This window comes from Monoraphidium neglectum, assembly GCF_000611645.1.
Source record: "Monoraphidium neglectum strain SAG 48.87 unplaced genomic scaffold scaffold01106, whole genome shotgun sequence".
Taxonomy (NCBI): Eukaryota; Viridiplantae; Chlorophyta; class Chlorophyceae; order Sphaeropleales; family Selenastraceae; genus Monoraphidium; species Monoraphidium neglectum.
This window is the reverse complement of record NW_014012522.1, coordinates 1-16,704: the sequence shown is the minus strand read 5'-3', so window position 1 is coordinate 16,704 and position 16,704 is coordinate 1. Positions and strand designations below refer to the sequence as shown.

The window sequence follows — 16,704 nt, the reverse complement described above, 5'->3', positions numbered from 1 at the left end:
CCCCCGCCCCGCCGCCACGCCTGCCACGTGAACACGCCGGCCTCCTCGAAGCCCAGGGAGCGCAGCAGAGACAGCGAGGGGGCGTTGTCCTCGACCACATAGCAGAAGAGCGGGTGCCGCGCCAGGCGGCCCCCCTCCACCAGCTGCTGCACCAGGGCCACGAGCGCCAGCCGGGCCAGCCCCTGCCGCCGGTGGGGCTCGAGGGTGGTCAGCATGCCGAAGCTGCGCCATCCGAGGGGGGGCCGTGGTTGTGGGTGAGGTCGTGGGGTTTGGGTGGGAAGCGGAGGGGGTGGCAGGGCCTAGCGAAGAGCGACTTGCAAAAGCGCGGGTGGTTCGACCGCCCCGTTTACCAAGGCAGAAAGAAATAGCCAAGCAGGGGGCTTGGTGGGCCAATCCCCAAGAGTACCCTGTGCAGAACCTCTGCGGCCCATCACAAACACTCACTGCCCTAACGCCCACCTGCCATCTGGATACTCGACCACCCAAGCCACCGGCCGCCCGTCCTCCTCCCCGCCCTCTCGCACGCAGCTGGTGCAGAGGCCGCCGGCGATGACCGCGTTCTGGATGAACGCCAAGCTGGAGGGGCTGCGGTACGGCCTGAGCACCCGCCGAGTGTGCCATCGCGTGAGTACATATTTGCAAGGTCGCTGAGCGCCTGGGCCTGGTGGCGCCCACGGTGCTTGCTGGACGGCCAAGCCACGCGAGTTCAGGGCCAGACGGACTGCGGACATGGCACCGCAGCGGAGACCCGGCTGCCTTGCTTCCCACCAGCTGCGCTGGCTGCGACGGGCAGCCTGGGTGCTGGGCATGAAGGATGCCGTGATGCAGTGGAAACATGGCTGGCGCCGCCGGCTGCTCACCACAGGGAGTCCACCAGCTCTGCGTCCGCGTGCCTCAGCCGCGACAGAGCAAACCCCCGCGCCCGCAGCCGGCCGGCGTCCTCGCGCCAGCGCTCCAGCACGGCTGCCCCTAGCGGTCGTCGCAGCACGAACTGGGTGCATGGGTTGTGGTACATCCGCGAGTAGCCACGGGCTGGCAGGAGGGCTGTGGCCACCTCATCTGTGACCTGTACGTTTGAGCGTTTAAAGGTTTGCACCACCAGTAGAGGTGCACGTGCGCTTGCTGCGGGCCAACATGACACAGGAGTGCTGATGCTGTTTAATCTGTTTGCAATTTGCTTTTGTTGTCCATTCGCTGACCTTTGGCAGGCTGAAGAATCTTAACGCATCAAGTTCCAACGAACACACGGCCTCGAGCGCCCGCCAACTTGCCCTGCGGCCCTGCGATGCATGCGCACGTGGCGCAGGGGTGGTGGCCAACCCAACTCTCCAGGCTCATGAGGCCGCTCCGCGGGGCCGTGTGGGGGGGCGTGCCAGGCGACAACGACATGGCGGAGCCACCAAGACGGCAGAAGGGGCATCGCCCCGAGCAGCGCTTTCTGCGCAGCTCACCGCCTCCTCGGGCTCCGCCACAGCCACCAAGCCAAATCGAGGTCCTGCATGACTGTCCTCTGCCAAAATCCAGCCCGTTGCGTGGCCCGTAGCAGGATCCTCCACAACATGCACGTCGCACGCCGCCGCAGCCGAAGGTTTGTGGATGCACGCCAAGAGGCGGGGCGCATCTGTGAGCACACTGTGTGGTTTTGGATGATGCTGATGCTGCCATTTAGCGAGGCCCAGGTCAGCTAAATGCATGCTATTGCGATCTCAGCAGATCGGTCGATGCCGAGTTGTGGGAAAGGTGATTTGATTCGTCACCGTATGTTGCACGTTGACTCGAGGTTTGGGTACTGTTTTAGAACCGCACTCGTCTAAAGCAGCAAACAGAGCAGTACGAAACAGCAAGCAGCACAGCACGCAGAGCATGACGACAGCAGCTCGACTACACTGTCTCAGTTTCACTTAGTTTGACTCCTGCCAGGCAGCCTGACCGTCCCCCTGAGCTTTATCAATGTCAGCTGAGTTGCGTGCTGTACAGTAATCTCGATACAGTTTACCTCAGGATTCAGGGGGAACAGGGAGGTAATGTAGGTGGCAGATGCCGGAATGGAACCCAAGATATCCAGGTCGGCACGTGCGCGGCGCGCCACATTCAAGCCACATGAGCTTCATGTTTGTGTACCAAGTAAATGGAAGGCAGGCTGTTGGTGCAGGTGCATGTCCCTAGGCGCCACACTGCAAGGTCGCAGGACAACGCAATATCAATCAGCTGGAATGTGCACATCTGATCAATCAACATGGGCCAGGCAGGATCTCCGTCCTGCTCGTGAAGTGGCCTTTCAGATGCGCATGCACCTGGATTGCGCATGCCTACGCTGGACCAGCACGCAAACAGTCTCATGGCAATGTGCAGGGCGCGACAGGTGCGCCCCTTCGTTGTGGCACCTGATTAAAGCGATGTGCCGCATGTGCGTTGATCTATGGGCAAAATGCATTTTTGGAGGTATCAGCTTTCGAATGCAAGCATGAAGCCCTGCAAGAACGAGGCCTAGCAAACAGTGCAGCCCTGCACAGATCACCAAGCAGATGTTTCCTGAGAGCGTTTGATACATGCGCAACTATGCCTTGCTCTTTGGCAAGATTGCCCTAACCACTGCAACGGAGCACGCGTTATTCGCAGCCTCCGCCTGCTTGGACACGCAGCCGCCCAGCGCTGCAAGCGCCTTGTACAGCCGGTGGTCTGCAATGGTGTAGGTGCAGCGCTCCTCCCGCGGCTTCCACGTTTGCTTCTTAGGCTTGGCTTTCTTGTACTTGGCGGCGCTGGATGCCGCCTGCCCGCCAGGGTTTTGGCCCTCCTGCTGCTGCTGCTGCTGCTGCTGCTGCTGCTGCTGCTGCTGCTGCTGCTGCTGCTGCTGCTGCTGCTGCTGCTGCTGCTGCTGCTGCTCCGCCTGCTCCCTCTTTTGCCTTTCCTCGACTTCCTGCTGCTGTCTGAGGCGTTCCCTTTGCAGCCGCTCCTGCTCCTGCTCCTTGAGTGGCTGCTTGCTGCCCTTCCGCCCCTTTGGCGTTTCTTTCTCCTTGGATCGGCCATAGCCTGGCGGGCAGCCGAGCAGCAGCTCCCCAGTCGCCTTGACACACTGGCCGCCGATGGTCCGCCACAGAGTGGTGTTGGCAGGCAGCTGCCGGTACGACTCAACACGCGGGATGTCTGGCGGCAGGGTGGGCACTATGTCCAGGCCGTTGATCCAACGGAAGGTCACGCTCCCAAACCGGCGCATGTACTGCGGGGGATGTGCAGCAAGCACGCCATTCACGTGGGCTGAGGTTGTGGGCTTTTCCAGTGCGCAGTAGTGCACAGTACGTTGACGGACTGCTGGATGTTCCTTTCATGAAGCGGTGCTGTGGTGAGCAATTCAGATGCTTATCATGGTGCATTCAGTAAGGGCAAGCAGAATTCAGAGAATACACGCCTTGCCCCTTGCCGCCCAGCTGGAATGCTGCTTTGACACACGTACCTCCTGCACGAACGCGTCGTTTCCAGTCTTGGGCGCAGAAAACGTCCACACACCGCCGATGCGTGCGCCATTGTCTGCAAGCGCCAACGCCGCCAGCATCGCATGCGCGCCGCCCATGGAGTGGCCAGATATGAACACGCGCGCCTCGGACGGCGCGTCCACGACCTCGTCCAACGCCCTGGCGACGGCCAGCGCCACGTCAGCGTAGATCGCCGCGAAGGACCTCATGAAGCCACCGTGAACCTGCAGCACCGGCCCGCGGCCGTCGCGCCCGGCCGTGATTTTCGCGGGCCGGACCTTCACGTTGGAGCTCCACCCCTCCGTCGTGGACGTGCCCCTGAACGCGATGAAGACGTCTGTCGGGGTCGCGACCACCACTGCGTGGGCCTCGAGGTGGTCCTCGTGGTCGTCCACAAAAGCGACGCCGCGCGCGCCGAGGGCCTCCCAGCGCGTGCGGACGGCGGACTCGTATCGGAGGGTGTTGTACTTGGCGTTTGTCTGGCCGGGCAGGATGGTGGCCGGGTAGGTGTCGCTGGGGGGGCGGTGGGGGGGGGGAGCGTGGGCACCGTGGAGAGAGGGTCAGTGGGCCGTCAAAAGGGGAACGAAACTTGTGCAGGGGGGCGAATTAGATCCTGCTGATCACAATTAGTATGGATCAAGGCACCCAGAAAGCAGTCCATGGAACACATCCTCATGTGTGTGTGCGCAGGCCGACCTGGAGAGCAGAGACATCACAAACGCGTTCTGCAGCTTGTCAAGGTGGCCCTTGTCGAAAAAGCCGTTGATCAGCAGGCCGCCGCTGCAGATCGTGCTGCGATCATACGGTTGAAGCGTGCGGGACGCCCACGCCGGCACGCCTGCACATCCAGGGCCGAGGTTGCAACGGTGTGCGGCATCAGCAGCGTGCATCACACTATGCCAACAACCATGGCGCTGGCCGCTGCACCTTGACATGGGACCTCAAAAACTTCTTTGAATCAGTTCGACAAACTTCAATACCCCAAGCGTTCCCGGCCCGATGGTTTCATCGCGGCTGCGGACGGCTACTGAAAACCGTACGTGACGAGCGATTGCGGACCTACGCAGACGAGGGCCGTGAGCAAGCATCTCAATGATGTCTTTGAATGCATTTTTCCTTGTATGTGCGGGCCAAGAGGCCCCCTATGGCGCCCGCCAGGAGATGCGCACGTCCGCGGGCTCGCCAATGATGGTACATAGGGTCGTATGATGCATCAATTGTATATGTATTCGTTTCTTCAACGTTTTTGCCTTCTTCTTGCTATCTCATTGTCCCTGGAGTAGCATTTTGAAGGAGATGTCGCCTCACTCAAACTGACAATGCTGTGGCAAATACGCCCAGCATGTGCAGCTGCTCCAATGCAAGAAGTGTGGATGAATATTCTGCTGCCTCCACACCTCAACTTCATGAGACAGAACGCAGGTTACAGCACGAGCGTGTAAGCGCCCACGTGAGTGCATGTGGCTCAGCACTAGCATTGGGTCAGCTGCCCCTCCGCTGCAATGGTGATGGCCCTCCGCAACGGCAGCTTGGGCATACGACGGTGATGCTTGCTTCACTTCACGTAGCGATCAAGAAACCTACAAGGACATGCAAGAATGGCGTGTCAGCACAGGAATTGAAGGAACGCCAGTCGCACACGGATCAGCAGTGGTATCTTTGCAGCCACCGACGACCCACCTCTTGTGAAAGTCAGATCTGACGGTGTCGTTGATGAAGCGTCGCGGGGCCTAGAGACACGGTGCGTTCAGCATGATTTTAGGGATGTTGGAGGCGGGAGGAAGGTGTTGCGGTAGATGCGAACGTGGGAGCCCCTGTAACCCGAACGGGCACCTGCGGTCGCGGCGCCCCAGGCTGGGGGTGGGTCGCCTTCCGCGCCGTCCCGCCTACCCCCATCCAGTGTTGTACAGGTGCCTTCCAAACTCTCGACCCTCACGCGCCCACCTTGACCTCGCCGCGCGTCGTGTTCTTGAAAACGACATCCTCGTCCCACCTGGGCCGCCAAGGAGCGGGACGCTGGGTCACCAAGCCAATTCCTCCAGGCAAGTGCGTTGCTTGAACAGCGGTCTGCGCCAAGGGTGGTCAAGACAACACGCGACGCATCCTCCACACTGCAAAACACCGTGCCAGTAACAAACCCCACCCTGCACCCCACTGCGGGCTTGCCCGCGCGCACCTGCGCTTGACCCCAAAGTCCACGCTCCCGCCGGCGCCGCCCGCGCCGCCCGCCATCGCCAGCAGCGGGTTGCCGGTGCGAAGCGCCTCCTCCTTCTCCTTCTCGCGCCGCGCCTCCTCCTCCGCCGCGCGCCGCTCGGCCTGCGAGTTGGGGGCGTTAGAGGGTATGTTAAGATCGCGACGAAACGGGTTCCGCCCCACCCTCCCATGGAACGCCTGCGCGTTCACAGGGTCTCCGCGCTCCTGGCGGTCGGCAGATGCAGCGGCTCGCTGGACGCTGCGGTCTGTGCGCGCCCCTTGCGCGCGGCGCACACCTCTGCGGCGCGCTCTGCGCGGATGCGCTCCAGCTCTGCCATCAGCTCGGCCTCGTCATCCTGGTGCGGGGGGTCGGGATGAACAGGCAGGGTGGTGAATGTCAGAGGCGGGAATGAGGGTGCAGGGGCGGCGTGGTGGATGTCAAGAGGTGGGACGGTGAAAGTCAGGGATGGCGGGCAGGTTATGAGGGGGGAGACCAGGCGGCGGGGTGTTGTGTACCCTTGAGTGGGGCGGTGTTTGCATCGGGTCGCAAAATGGGGTGTTAGCACGTTCAAGTGCAGGTGGCAAGAAGGAAAGTGTGCCGCACCTCGTCGTCGTCGTCGTCATCGCTGCTGCTGCTGTCGTCGCCGTCGTCCGCATCTGCATCGTCCGCGTCCTGCGCGCGCGGGACGAGGGTGCGAGCCCCGCCGCCGCCGCCGGCGTCGTCGGGGCCGCTGGCCGCCTCAAGCAGCTCCAGGTCCTGCTTGCGCACCTCTGAAAGTGGAGGAGAGAAACAAGAACGAGGTTTTAAGCTGGTGTGCGTGCGCGTGCATGTGTTGAGTGTATGTGTGTGCGTGTGTGCACATGTCTGCGTGCATGTGGTGCGCAAGCGCCCGCGCATGCGGCAGGTGCAAAGGCGGTGACAGCTGGCAAGCCAACACGCCCCTGCTTCTTGCCTCCTGCCGCGCGCCCGCCCCACCGGCCGAGGAGCTCCGGGCATCCTCTCCCGCCCTTCCTCCGCAGTCAGCTGCCACTCAAGTCCCATGGCAGCGTGGCGCCCCTCCCACCCTCAAAATTGACGCCCTTGGTCTTGCGGATGTGCTCCCGCTCCTTAGCCTCAAGCTCGGCCTGGCGAGGTTGACGGGTGCACAACAGCGAGCGGCTGGTGACGAGGGCGAATGAGTAGTGTGGGCAGCAGGGCGGGGAGGCAACAACAAACCCACAACGAAATACGCACTAACCCCTTGCACGCCTGCAAGCGTGCTCCAAACTGCTGCTGCACTTGATGCTCCCTCAAACCCCTTGGGCAGCGGAGGCCCGCAAGGAGCTTGCAGAGCCCCAGGCAACAGGTGCTGAGTCCAAGCGCTGGGTTTGGGGGCCGACTGATGCCAGCAAGGGCGACGGCAACTAGACTTGAGCATCAACCAGGTGCAAGGCTGCCTGTGAAGATCACCTTCAGGTCCTTCCCCTCCAGATCAGCTGCGCCCGCCTGACCCTGGCCCCTGCGTGGCGCAGGCGGGCAAAGCGTCAGCCGGCGCGGTGCATCGTGCTCGCGCGAGTCGCCGCGACGCTGCCGCGAGGGGTCGCCATGCCGCCGCGCCCACACGACGCAGCCATGCCACGAAGACAGGGCCTTCAGAAAAAGCAGAGCCGAGCTGAGCACGTATCCGCCTTGAATTCTGTGATAAGCGTCTTACCTGAACTTCATGGTGAGCTGCGCTGGCTGGTCCTTCGCCGAGCGCGCCCTGGATGCAACAAATATGCGCAGGCCGCCCTGCTCTTCACCGCCGCGCGCGGGGGCCCACGTGGGCCTGTGCGCCGTCGTCATGGCGCCTGCTGCTGCTGCTGCTGCTGCTGTTGCTGCTGCTGCTGCTGCTGCTGCTGCGGTCGGCTACGCCGCTGCGGCTGGTCCTGTAGCGGCTTCTCAGAGGATGGTCGCGCTCGCGCTGCTCGGCAGTCAGCTGTGCGGCGCTATAGCCACTGCACCACTCCAAGCTCAGCTGTATGCCCTGCGGAGGCAGCGCATACGCACGATATCAGAGCAGCAGCGCCAGGAACATTGTACAGCATCCCCATGCACCCTCTTGAGCATGCAACGGGCTGGTGCAGCGGAAGCGCCAGGCCGCGGTGGGGTCGTGCCGCTCGTGTTGTTGGCCCCACCCTGCAACCTTTGCACCTCAGGACCGTGCTACGGCGTCAAACCCTCACAAGTTGCTGCACCTGCTGCTTGGGCCAGGCTGATGCTGCACACGGGGGGCCGCGGGTGGGACGTACGGTACTGAGAGAGCAGAACGCGCCGTCAGGTATACGAAAATGGTGATGAAACAACACCAACATAACTGGGAGTATGCTTGCCGCTGGAAAAGCGATCTTGCGCAAACTTATCGACTGGCACTTGAAACTCACCATGCACTTACTGTACTGAGGCATGCAGCTATGCAGATGAGAGCCTGTCAATAGCATCTCACTTTGTTTGTTGCATGCAGCTCTGCTCGCATCCACCCTGCTCGTGCAGCCCTTGGCCGCCATGGCCGCCCTGCCGGCAGTGCCGGCATCTCTTGTCGTCCCTCGCGGCTTGACATAATCTTTTACCACTTGCAGGCGGACCAACTCATCAACATGGCGATGCCACTCAACAAGACGAACGGTATGTGCAGGGTTACAAACATTTCATCTACACCATCAGAGCAATGTGTGCAGCCGCAGCACAGGCACAAGGGCGCAACCAGCCAACAACAGCGCCAGCGCCACCGACCCCAGGCAAGCGCTTGACGGCTGTGAGCTTTGCCGAAACGACAATGGTGTCAACATCAGCTCGCTTTGCAATTTGCATGGCCAACACCACGACCGCCCCGCTGAATCCCAACAAGCGGGCCAACATTCAGGATGACAGAGGAGTACCTTCAGAAAAGAGACGTAGGCTGCACAGTGACCGCGCTTCAAGTACAATGAGAAGACTCACACTGCAAACCGGTAGAGACAACACAACAATAACAAGGATGACAACTTGTACGGGGGTTTCACAAATCAGCATGATGCTCGGCCCTGCGTACAAGGGCGATTTCGCCCACCTCACCAGGCAGTTGATTTTGGCCAGAAGCTTCATGCACTCGCAGCAGCCACGCTTGTCACCCGACGCAGGCCGGCCGGCCGTTCAAAACAGGAGCCGCACCACCCCAAAGATTGCGCCGAACCCCAGGCCAAGCATCAAGGGGTACGTCACCAAGTTGAAGACGGCAGACCGGCCCGTCGGCATCTGCTGCTGAAACTGCTGCGTCGCCGGCACGCGGCCCTCCGGGCCCGGGAGCGGCTCGCCGATCGCTGTTGTCGTCCCTGCGGCACGGGCGGGGGCCGGGGGCCGCGGGGGCGCAGTGCGAATTGCTGCAACAGCTGCAGCTCGCGCGCCGAACATGCCAGTGATCATTGCACAAAGAGGCCCACCGTGACACTCTCGCATGTACGAAAGCGCTGACCGGCACGCCCGCGCCGCCTTGCACTGCAGGCCCCGCTGCAGCTGACCATGCACAAGCCATAAAAGCCACCGCGCACACCAGACTGCTTGTTCCAGAAGTAGGCGCCGCCACCGGGCGCCCGCACTTCGACCCACGCGTCCGGCTTCGGGGCCCCAACAGGCGTGACAGCGTTTGTCGACTCATTCCACCAGTACCTGCCGCATCGGAACAGGTGGGAGGCGGCAGGCTGCCGGGGCTTGCGGGGGGGGGGGGGGCGGGTGCTGCAGGCCCAGTGGGACGGGGCCAAGCGCTGTGCGAGAAGACGGTGTTTCTTGCGGTGCAGCGACTTTCGATCCACGCACATGCCCAGTAACATAGTACACCATGCGAGGCCTGCGGCACCCCACCCCATGCAAGCTCAAGCACACTGCTGGACGCACGTGCCGCCTGAGGACGGGTCCTTCACGCGCTTCCAAGGCCCCTGGTTTGCCGGCGGGAGCGGCGTTGGGACCTCTTGAAGGCCGTCTGCTGGTCTGCCTCGCGGCGCGGGCGGCGGCGACGAGGAGAAGCGCCGCAAGCTTGCAGTCGGCGCGCCACCAGAATGAACAACTGCCGCACCCGACAGCAGCGGGGATGCAGCGCTGATGGGGCCACCCCCACTGGCGGCCAAAGCCATCATTGAGCTAATCGAGTGCCTTGAAAGCCGCAACAGCGCCGCAGGGGTGCCCATTGCCACTCGTGGACTGCACCGGCACAGATCGAAGGTGGCGGTGCTGTATCAGACGATCATGCCAGTGACTATTTGAATCGACGTCTTCGCATTACACACTGCGACCTCCGGCATACGGTACGGTAGTCTTGACTGCATGTGGAAGCGCGGACTGATCTACACCAGCTCCACAGCTTTGATGTAGCCCCCTTTGTAATTGGGAATCGCACATCCAATTCATATTTGATATCTGGGGTCCAGACACGTAGACACCCTTCACTTCGGCAGCCCGTGGCCCTGTTGTTGTCCGCGCGCACCGGTCTTCTCAGCGTCCAGCATGATGCTTCGCCATATTCGCTGTGTTCGCACATATGTTCGCGGTGGCCGCCCTCGGGCCAGCACTCCCGCCCGGGCCGTCGCAGCCCCGTATCGGCCTCTCCAAACAGTAGCACCGCGCAAACAGTTGAAGCAGGACATCCCAGATGATATTGAGGAGGTACTCTTCACACAGGGGCAGGTCGCAGACCGTGTGCGCACACTGGCCAGGTGCGAGCGGCGCCGCCATCGGGGCCGGCGGGAGCCCCACTGTGCACCCCCCACCGCGCCCATGCAAAAAGCCCGCCTTGCGAACACTCGTCGGTGCCCCTGACCAGTAGCCATGAACCGCTATCAACCGCGCATGCGAACGAGAGGATTGCGCACAGGGGATCAGCTTTGCGGCCCTTCCAGCCGACTTCCGCCCCTCTGGCCCCCATCCTGTTCCCCGCAATAACCCCCCCCCCCAGGGACATCTGCCGTGACTACCAGGGCAAGGACCTCATTGTTGTGGGGGTGAGCAGGAATTACGGCGCGATCCAGCCGGCACCCATGTCAGCTGGCATCCGCGGCCACCCAGCGTCGGCAATGCAATCCCCAAGGGCAACCTTGCCGCTGTTGTCGTGCCTGATCCGACGCGCCCCAACGCGCGGCCCTCCGCAACAGCGAGCAACGACCCCACGGCCCACTGCATGAATCAACACTATGCGCTTGTCACTGCAGGTCCTCAAGGGCGCCTTCATCTTCATGTCTGACCTGACGCGCGCCATCGCTGAGGAGGGCATGCCCAGCGTGCGCATCGACTTCATACGCGCCTCGTCATACGGTGAGTCACCCTCGATTCCAGTGCCCCCTGCCCGGCCTTGTGGCCATGTTCTGTCAAGGCGCAGCCGTCTTCATCTCCCTGCGGCTCTGAGCTGAGCTGCACGCGATTGAGTGCAGCTGTTCGTGGCTTCACGCACGGCTGCATTGCGCGCCCCTCGACCCCGCGCGCGCAGGCAGCAGCAGCGTGAGCAACGGTGCGGTTGGCGTGGACATGTGCGGCAGCAGCAGCGACAGCCGTTGGGCGGGGCGCCACGTACTGCTGGTGGAGGATATTATTGACAGCGGCAACACGCTCTGCAGGCTGGCGGGGGCGGTGGCGTCCTGCGGGGCCGACAGTGTCAAGGTCGTCGCCCTGCTGGACAAGAAGGTGCGCCGTCCCCGGCCGCGCAGAACCCGGGGCTCCGCTCGGGGCCCGACCAGAACTATTTCACGCCAGGGGCGCCTGCGCACTCAGCAGCCGCGGGCGGCGGCGGCGGCCGCGCCTGTTGTCCGGCAGGTAGTCTGTACCGGCGGGCTGAGCGGGCGGCGCTCTGGTGCCCCTCGCCTGCAAACGCAGGGCCGCCGCCAGGTGGAGTTTGAGGCGGACTATGTTGGCTTTGACATCCCCGACAAGTTCATTGTGGTGGGTGGGGGGCCCTCGGCAGGGATGTGGCGGCCGGCAGGGGCGAGGAGGTGGTCTGGGACCTAGGAGGGGGCTGTCGGCTGGCAGCTAGCAGGTTGCAGAGGAGGCAAGGGGGGTGCCTCATGCAGCCTCGCGGCCTGGCTGAGCAAGCGCTTTGGTCGGCCGTGCGACGGCCGGGCTCCAGACCCATGGGTTGCGGCTGCTCCTCTGCCGGTCCTGGCAGCCGCAAGAGTCCCCCCTCCCCACGCCCCGCCTTCTCCCCAGGGCTACGGCCTGGATTTTGACGAGACGTACCGCTGCCTGCCATACGTCGCTGTGCTGCGGCCTGAGGCCTACGCTTAATGCCCGCCCCGCACTAGTGACGGCCAGGCTGCACGGCACGCAAGAACAGACCTAAGCACAGACAAGGACAGAGCTTGCTGCGGCGAGCAGGGCGCCCGCACACATCCTTTCGGCGCACGCGCAGCCGTCTGCAGGCGCCGCCCCTGGCCACCCAGCCGGGGGCGGCCGCGGCGGCGCAGCCATGTGTGGAGCCGTCAGCCGCCGTGTGGTCTGCCTTTAAGGCAAGCCCCCCCCATCCGTGCTGTTTCCTGAAGCATTTGTGCCGCCCTGCTGGACGGCACGCGCCGGTCCTCACCGCTTGCGTGCCGGGGCTGCGAAAGTTTGTTGCGCCAGCATGTGCGCCGGCTCCGCGACCCTGCAGAGCTTTTATTGCTTTTCAGACACTTCGATCAGGTATTTATAACGTGCTTGTGGGGTTCTGACCCGCGCTGTACCGTGTATCACTAACAAGGGGACGGCCGCGGCTCATTCCCTGCGGCGGCCGGCCCCTCGCCCCGCGGCTGCGCCGAGACCGCCTCGTGGCAACGCCCCCTCGCACGCCCACGCTCACGCCCCTGCGGCGTGGAGCGCGATACCATCTGCGCCTCCCTCCCTGCCTCTAGAGAACCCAACCCCTGCCAGACGGCGCGCAATGCGCTGGATGCCTCAGGGACGCGCGGGCGCGGCGCAGCCCAGCCGAGCCTGACGAGCGCGGCAGCCCTGCGGCCCCGGCTCCCAAGCCAGGTCCTGGCGCCGCTGCGCATCGTCTGGGGCTCACGGGCGCGCACGCCCCCCGCGCGGCTTGTTGCCATTCCAGCTGCCAGCCGCGCCCGTTACCGCTTTGAGAGCGAGGGGAGGGGAGGGTCTTATATTCAACGAGGGAGGACGCGCTGTTTTGCGGGGTGCCGTGTCAGGGCTCCGCAGCCGCCGCCATCAACCTTGTTTCTTAGCGATCCACCTGATTTTCAAAACACTTGTGTGCCACCTATTCTCCACATTGGCTGCCCATGAAGGATTTGCACGCCGTTGGGGCGGAGTTTGCTGCCGCGCACATCCTTGTGGGCCTCTTTCGCGTTTTCATTCGCGGTTTGTTGCGGGGCTGGCAGCGAGATTTCGCGCTGTGCCCTCGCAGGTCACCCCAGTGCTGGTGTGCACTCGCTTCGATGCCGCACACAGGCCCATGCACAGCACTGTAACCTCCGCCGACGTCATTTGTGTCTGTGAACGTTGCATTACTGAGGGTGCGTCGCTGTGTGCTGCCAGCTTTGATCATTCGACCAACAGGGGTGTCGTCAATGGGCATCCAGCTGACGCCAGCAGCTGGGCAGCAGACCTGCCCGCGTCTTCGCTGCATTGGTGACCCACAGGGCCTTCCTGGGGATGCATGCACCTTGAATTAGGAAGTCTCCACCGCTAACATCTTATTTTGACCCTGTAGGCGGGTTGCTGTGAAGATCGATATTCCCAGTGCCACATGTTGGTCACGAAATGCCCAGGCCCTTGCCCAGCACCAAGCCTCTTTTTCACAATGGTGTATGCTTGAATTGTGTAAATGTGCAAAGCTGCACGAAGTAACGCGCTCTAAAAGCGTTCGCTCGTTGCTCAGTTGCTGGTCACCACGCTGCGACCCCCGTGGCTCGACCATTCCGGAGGGATATCGCTTGTACATGGAAGACGTACCTCAGAAACGCGGGTCATGGCTGGCGGAGGAGGACGCCGTGCTGCTTGAAGCGGCCTCGCGCTTGGGCACCAAGTCTTGGACGGCTGTAAGCGCAGTTGTTCCGGGAAGGAGCGCAAAGGTAAGCCCTATCTATTACCGACCTTTTCAGACTCCAACTGCATCCTGGCCACGGATCCACACCCCGACCCTTACTCCTCGCTACACACCCGACCGCCCTTTACCGCAGAGCTGCCGACTCAGGCAAGTTTTATGAATTTCTTCACGAGTTATACGCACCATGGCAGGCTAAGGACCCCACGGGCACTTGTCGATACATGGCGGCATGTGTCCGTGTCGCTCACTAGCGAAGCTGACGGGTGCCGGCAGCGCCCACCAGCTGGGCGCCGCCGACATCCCCATTCACTCTGCTGCTGAGAACGCTGACCATTTCAGCATCATTCTGATGCTGCCGCTTGGAACCAGCACCATGGTGGCCAACCCCCAGCCAGGCCCTCATTGCGTCACCTCTGCGCGGGGCGACCCGCGCGGGCAGGGTGCCAAGCCTGAACGCAGGAATCCGCGGCCCCACACCCCAACCCTCTGCTCTCCCTCAGGTATTGCAACCAGCTCCACCCTGACGTGAGAAAGGAGCCCTTTTCGATCTGGGAGCAGGCTGTGATCGTCAAGGTGGGGCGCCTGCGTGGCCGCCACGGCCACATGCACTCGGGGCCCTCCCCGCCGGGAAGGTGCCTCTCCCACCGCCTGCACCCGGCGCACGCGGCGCAGGGCCGCGTCCTGCTCTGCCTGTCACCCTCAGTATCCCAAAGGGCTGCTTCCTTGCGTCGTTGAGCACGCGGCTGGCAAGCCGTGGCGCCCCTGTCCGCTGAAACCCCCCTCCCCTGTCACCCCCAATGGATGTGTGGCTTTCGCAGGGCCAGGATGTGTTCACCAACAAGTGGGCCGGTGAGCACGTCCCCAGGCACGGCCAGGGCCCCGCGAAGCGCGCGCTGCAACCTCGCGGCAGGCAGGGCCGCGGCACGGGGCTCATTGATAACGTGGGCTGCAGGTTTCTTGGTGAAGGGGACTGATTGCGTGGCCGCCCCTAGGCCTCCGGATCTCCTTCCCCTTCCCGCTCCCCCTTCCCGGCCCCCTTCCCCACCCTCAACGCCCAAAGACCCACCATACGCTTCTTAACCCCCAGCAATCGCAAAGCTGCTGCCCGGGCGCACCGACAACGCCATCAAGAACCATTGGTGAGGGCTGGCTTGTGCAAGGCGAGGGCAGTGACAAGGGGCAAAGGCGAGGCACGGGCATCGTCAGCCTCTGAGAGGAAGGGCACCCCAAGACTCCCGCTGCAGCTGCCATGCGGCCTCCATCTCCAGCCCGTGGCAAGGCCCGAGAAAAGGCCCGCGTGATGCGCCGCACTTCTCAGTGGCCCAGCTGCGCTGCCACGGCTGCGCAGACACACCTGAACCCTAGGCAGATCACACGCGCCCTCCTTTCAATCCCCACCTGCTGTTCCCCCTGGTCCCCCTGCTCCCCCTGTGAGCGCACTCCCGCCCTGCCCCACGCCCCCTCCCCAGGAATGCAACGCTCAAGCGCAAGCTGTCCAGCGGCGAGCCCCTCAACAACGCCTACCTAGACGCCGGCTGCACCCTCGACTGGCTGCTCTCCCACAAGGACGCACCGGCCCCGGAGCCCCGAAACCCGGGGCCGGCAGAGCCGGTCGCGGCGCCGGCAGCCGGCGCGGCGCGCCCCGGAAAGCGCAAGGTGTGTGCGCGCAAACCCCCCCCCTTCCCCGTGCCGCCCGCTGCGCCCTCGCCTCGCCCCTGTTTGTGAACCCTGGCCCAAACCTCACAAGGGATACAAACCAATCGCGCTCTCATCTCAAACCAATCCTGCCCCACAGAAGAGGCGGCTGGCCCGCGGCATCAAGAAGCGCAAAGCCAAGGGCGGCAAGGCCTCCCAAGCGGCGGTGGCCGCCGCGCAAGCCGCATTGGCTGCTGCTGCTGCAAGCGGAGCGAGCGGGGACCGCACGCCTGCCCAGCAGCTGCCAACCGAACAGCAGCGCGAGCAGCAGCAGTCAAAGCAACAGTCAGAGGAGCAGCTGCGACCGGCGTCGCCAACCAGGGAGCTAGACGAGCAATGCCACCAGCCCACACTCGCCTTTCACAGCCACATCAGCGCCGGCAGTGCCGCGCATGACGTGGCCACGCGCGATGCAGCCGCGCCGCCACGCACCGTGGCCGGCCCTGCCTCCTCCAGTGATGCCAGCGCCGCCGGGTTCAGCTGGCGGCCCGCCGCTGCCGCCGTCGTCACCGCGCCCGTGGATGGCCGCAGCAGGCCGCCTGGCAGCCCATGGAAGGTGGGCGCCGCCAGCCTCGGCCAGCGCAGCGCCGTTGGCCGCGGCCCGAGCTGCGCCCACAGCCCCGTCCCTTCGCCACAGCCCAAAGTGCGAGGCTCGGGCCGCACGTCAAAGTGCTGCGGCACAAGGACCGCGCCCGAGCGGGCGTGGTCTGCGCAGTCTTGTGACACCGCCTGCATCCCATGGGCGAGCGCGGAATTTGGCCCCGAATCTGCTGCTGCCCAGCAGCAGCAGCAGCAGCAGCAGCAGCAGCAGCAGCAGCAGCAGCAACATGAGCGGCATCCGATGCACTCTGCGCACGCGGAGCAGCACCGAGCGCGGCAGCAAGAGCTGCTGTACCACCGCCAGGCGCTGGAGCTGCGGGTGATGCAGGAGCGCCAGAGGGCCGAGGCGCTGGCCCTCGGGCTGCGTGTTCAGGAGGAGCAGCAGCGGCTGCAGGCGCAGTGGCAGTGCCGGCTGCTGCAGCAGCAGCAGGGTCTGCGGGAGCAGTGGGCGCACTTTGCGCCCAATAACCACTATTTCAGCTCCTTGCTGGGCGGCGGCACGGCATACGGCCAGGCCGGCGCATTCGCGGTGCAATGCCAGGAGCTGGCGGCCTGCCCCGCGCCGCACGAGCCATGGGCTGCATTCTGTGGCGACCTCCTCGCGGCGCCCGCATGTGGCTCCGCGCCCCTGCTCGCGCAGCTGCCGCCCGCGGCCGGCACCCGGGTCGGCCGGCTGATGTCGCCGGCCGCTTTTGATATGATGCTGACGTCAGCAGGCACAGATAGATAGA

The 16,704-nt window shown here is 63.8% G+C and overlaps 3 protein-coding genes across 3 annotated transcripts; 2 read left to right on the top strand and 1 right to left on the bottom strand.

The window, feature by feature from the left end:
- Window positions 1-2,590: 2,590 nt before the first annotated feature.
- On the bottom strand, window positions 2,591-7,368 carry MNEG_6667 (protein CWC15; the record flags this gene model as incomplete). Its single annotated transcript, XM_014044861.1, has 11 exons — window positions 2,591-3,217; window positions 3,452-3,983; window positions 4,167-4,262; window positions 5,151-5,200; window positions 5,415-5,463; window positions 5,647-5,786; window positions 5,960-6,019; window positions 6,268-6,434; window positions 6,728-6,788; window positions 7,114-7,162; window positions 7,358-7,368. Coding segments are annotated over 11 exons (1,842 nt in total), but the record flags the coding sequence as incomplete, so codon positions are not given.
- A 911-nt stretch (window positions 7,369-8,279) lies between these two features.
- MNEG_6666 (Hypoxanthine-guanine phosphoribosyltransferase) lies at window positions 8,280-11,925 on the top strand (the record flags this gene model as incomplete). Its single annotated transcript, XM_014044860.1, has 7 exons — window positions 8,280-8,307; window positions 9,293-9,344; window positions 10,607-10,652; window positions 10,860-10,962; window positions 11,135-11,328; window positions 11,518-11,583; window positions 11,848-11,925. 7 exons carry the CDS (start codon window positions 8,280-8,282, stop codon window positions 11,923-11,925), a joined length of 567 nt encoding a protein of 188 aa, XP_013900314.1.
- A 2,550-nt stretch (window positions 11,926-14,475) lies between these two features.
- On the top strand, window positions 14,476-16,703 carry MNEG_6665 (hypothetical protein; the record flags this gene model as incomplete). Its single annotated transcript, XM_014044859.1, has 5 exons — window positions 14,476-14,527; window positions 14,766-14,817; window positions 15,148-15,334; window positions 15,474-15,929; window positions 16,158-16,703. The coding sequence occupies 5 exons, from the start codon at window positions 14,476-14,478 to the stop codon at window positions 16,701-16,703; spliced, it is 1,293 nt and encodes a 430-aa protein (XP_013900313.1).
- Between the last annotated feature and the right edge of the window lies 1 nt (window position 16,704).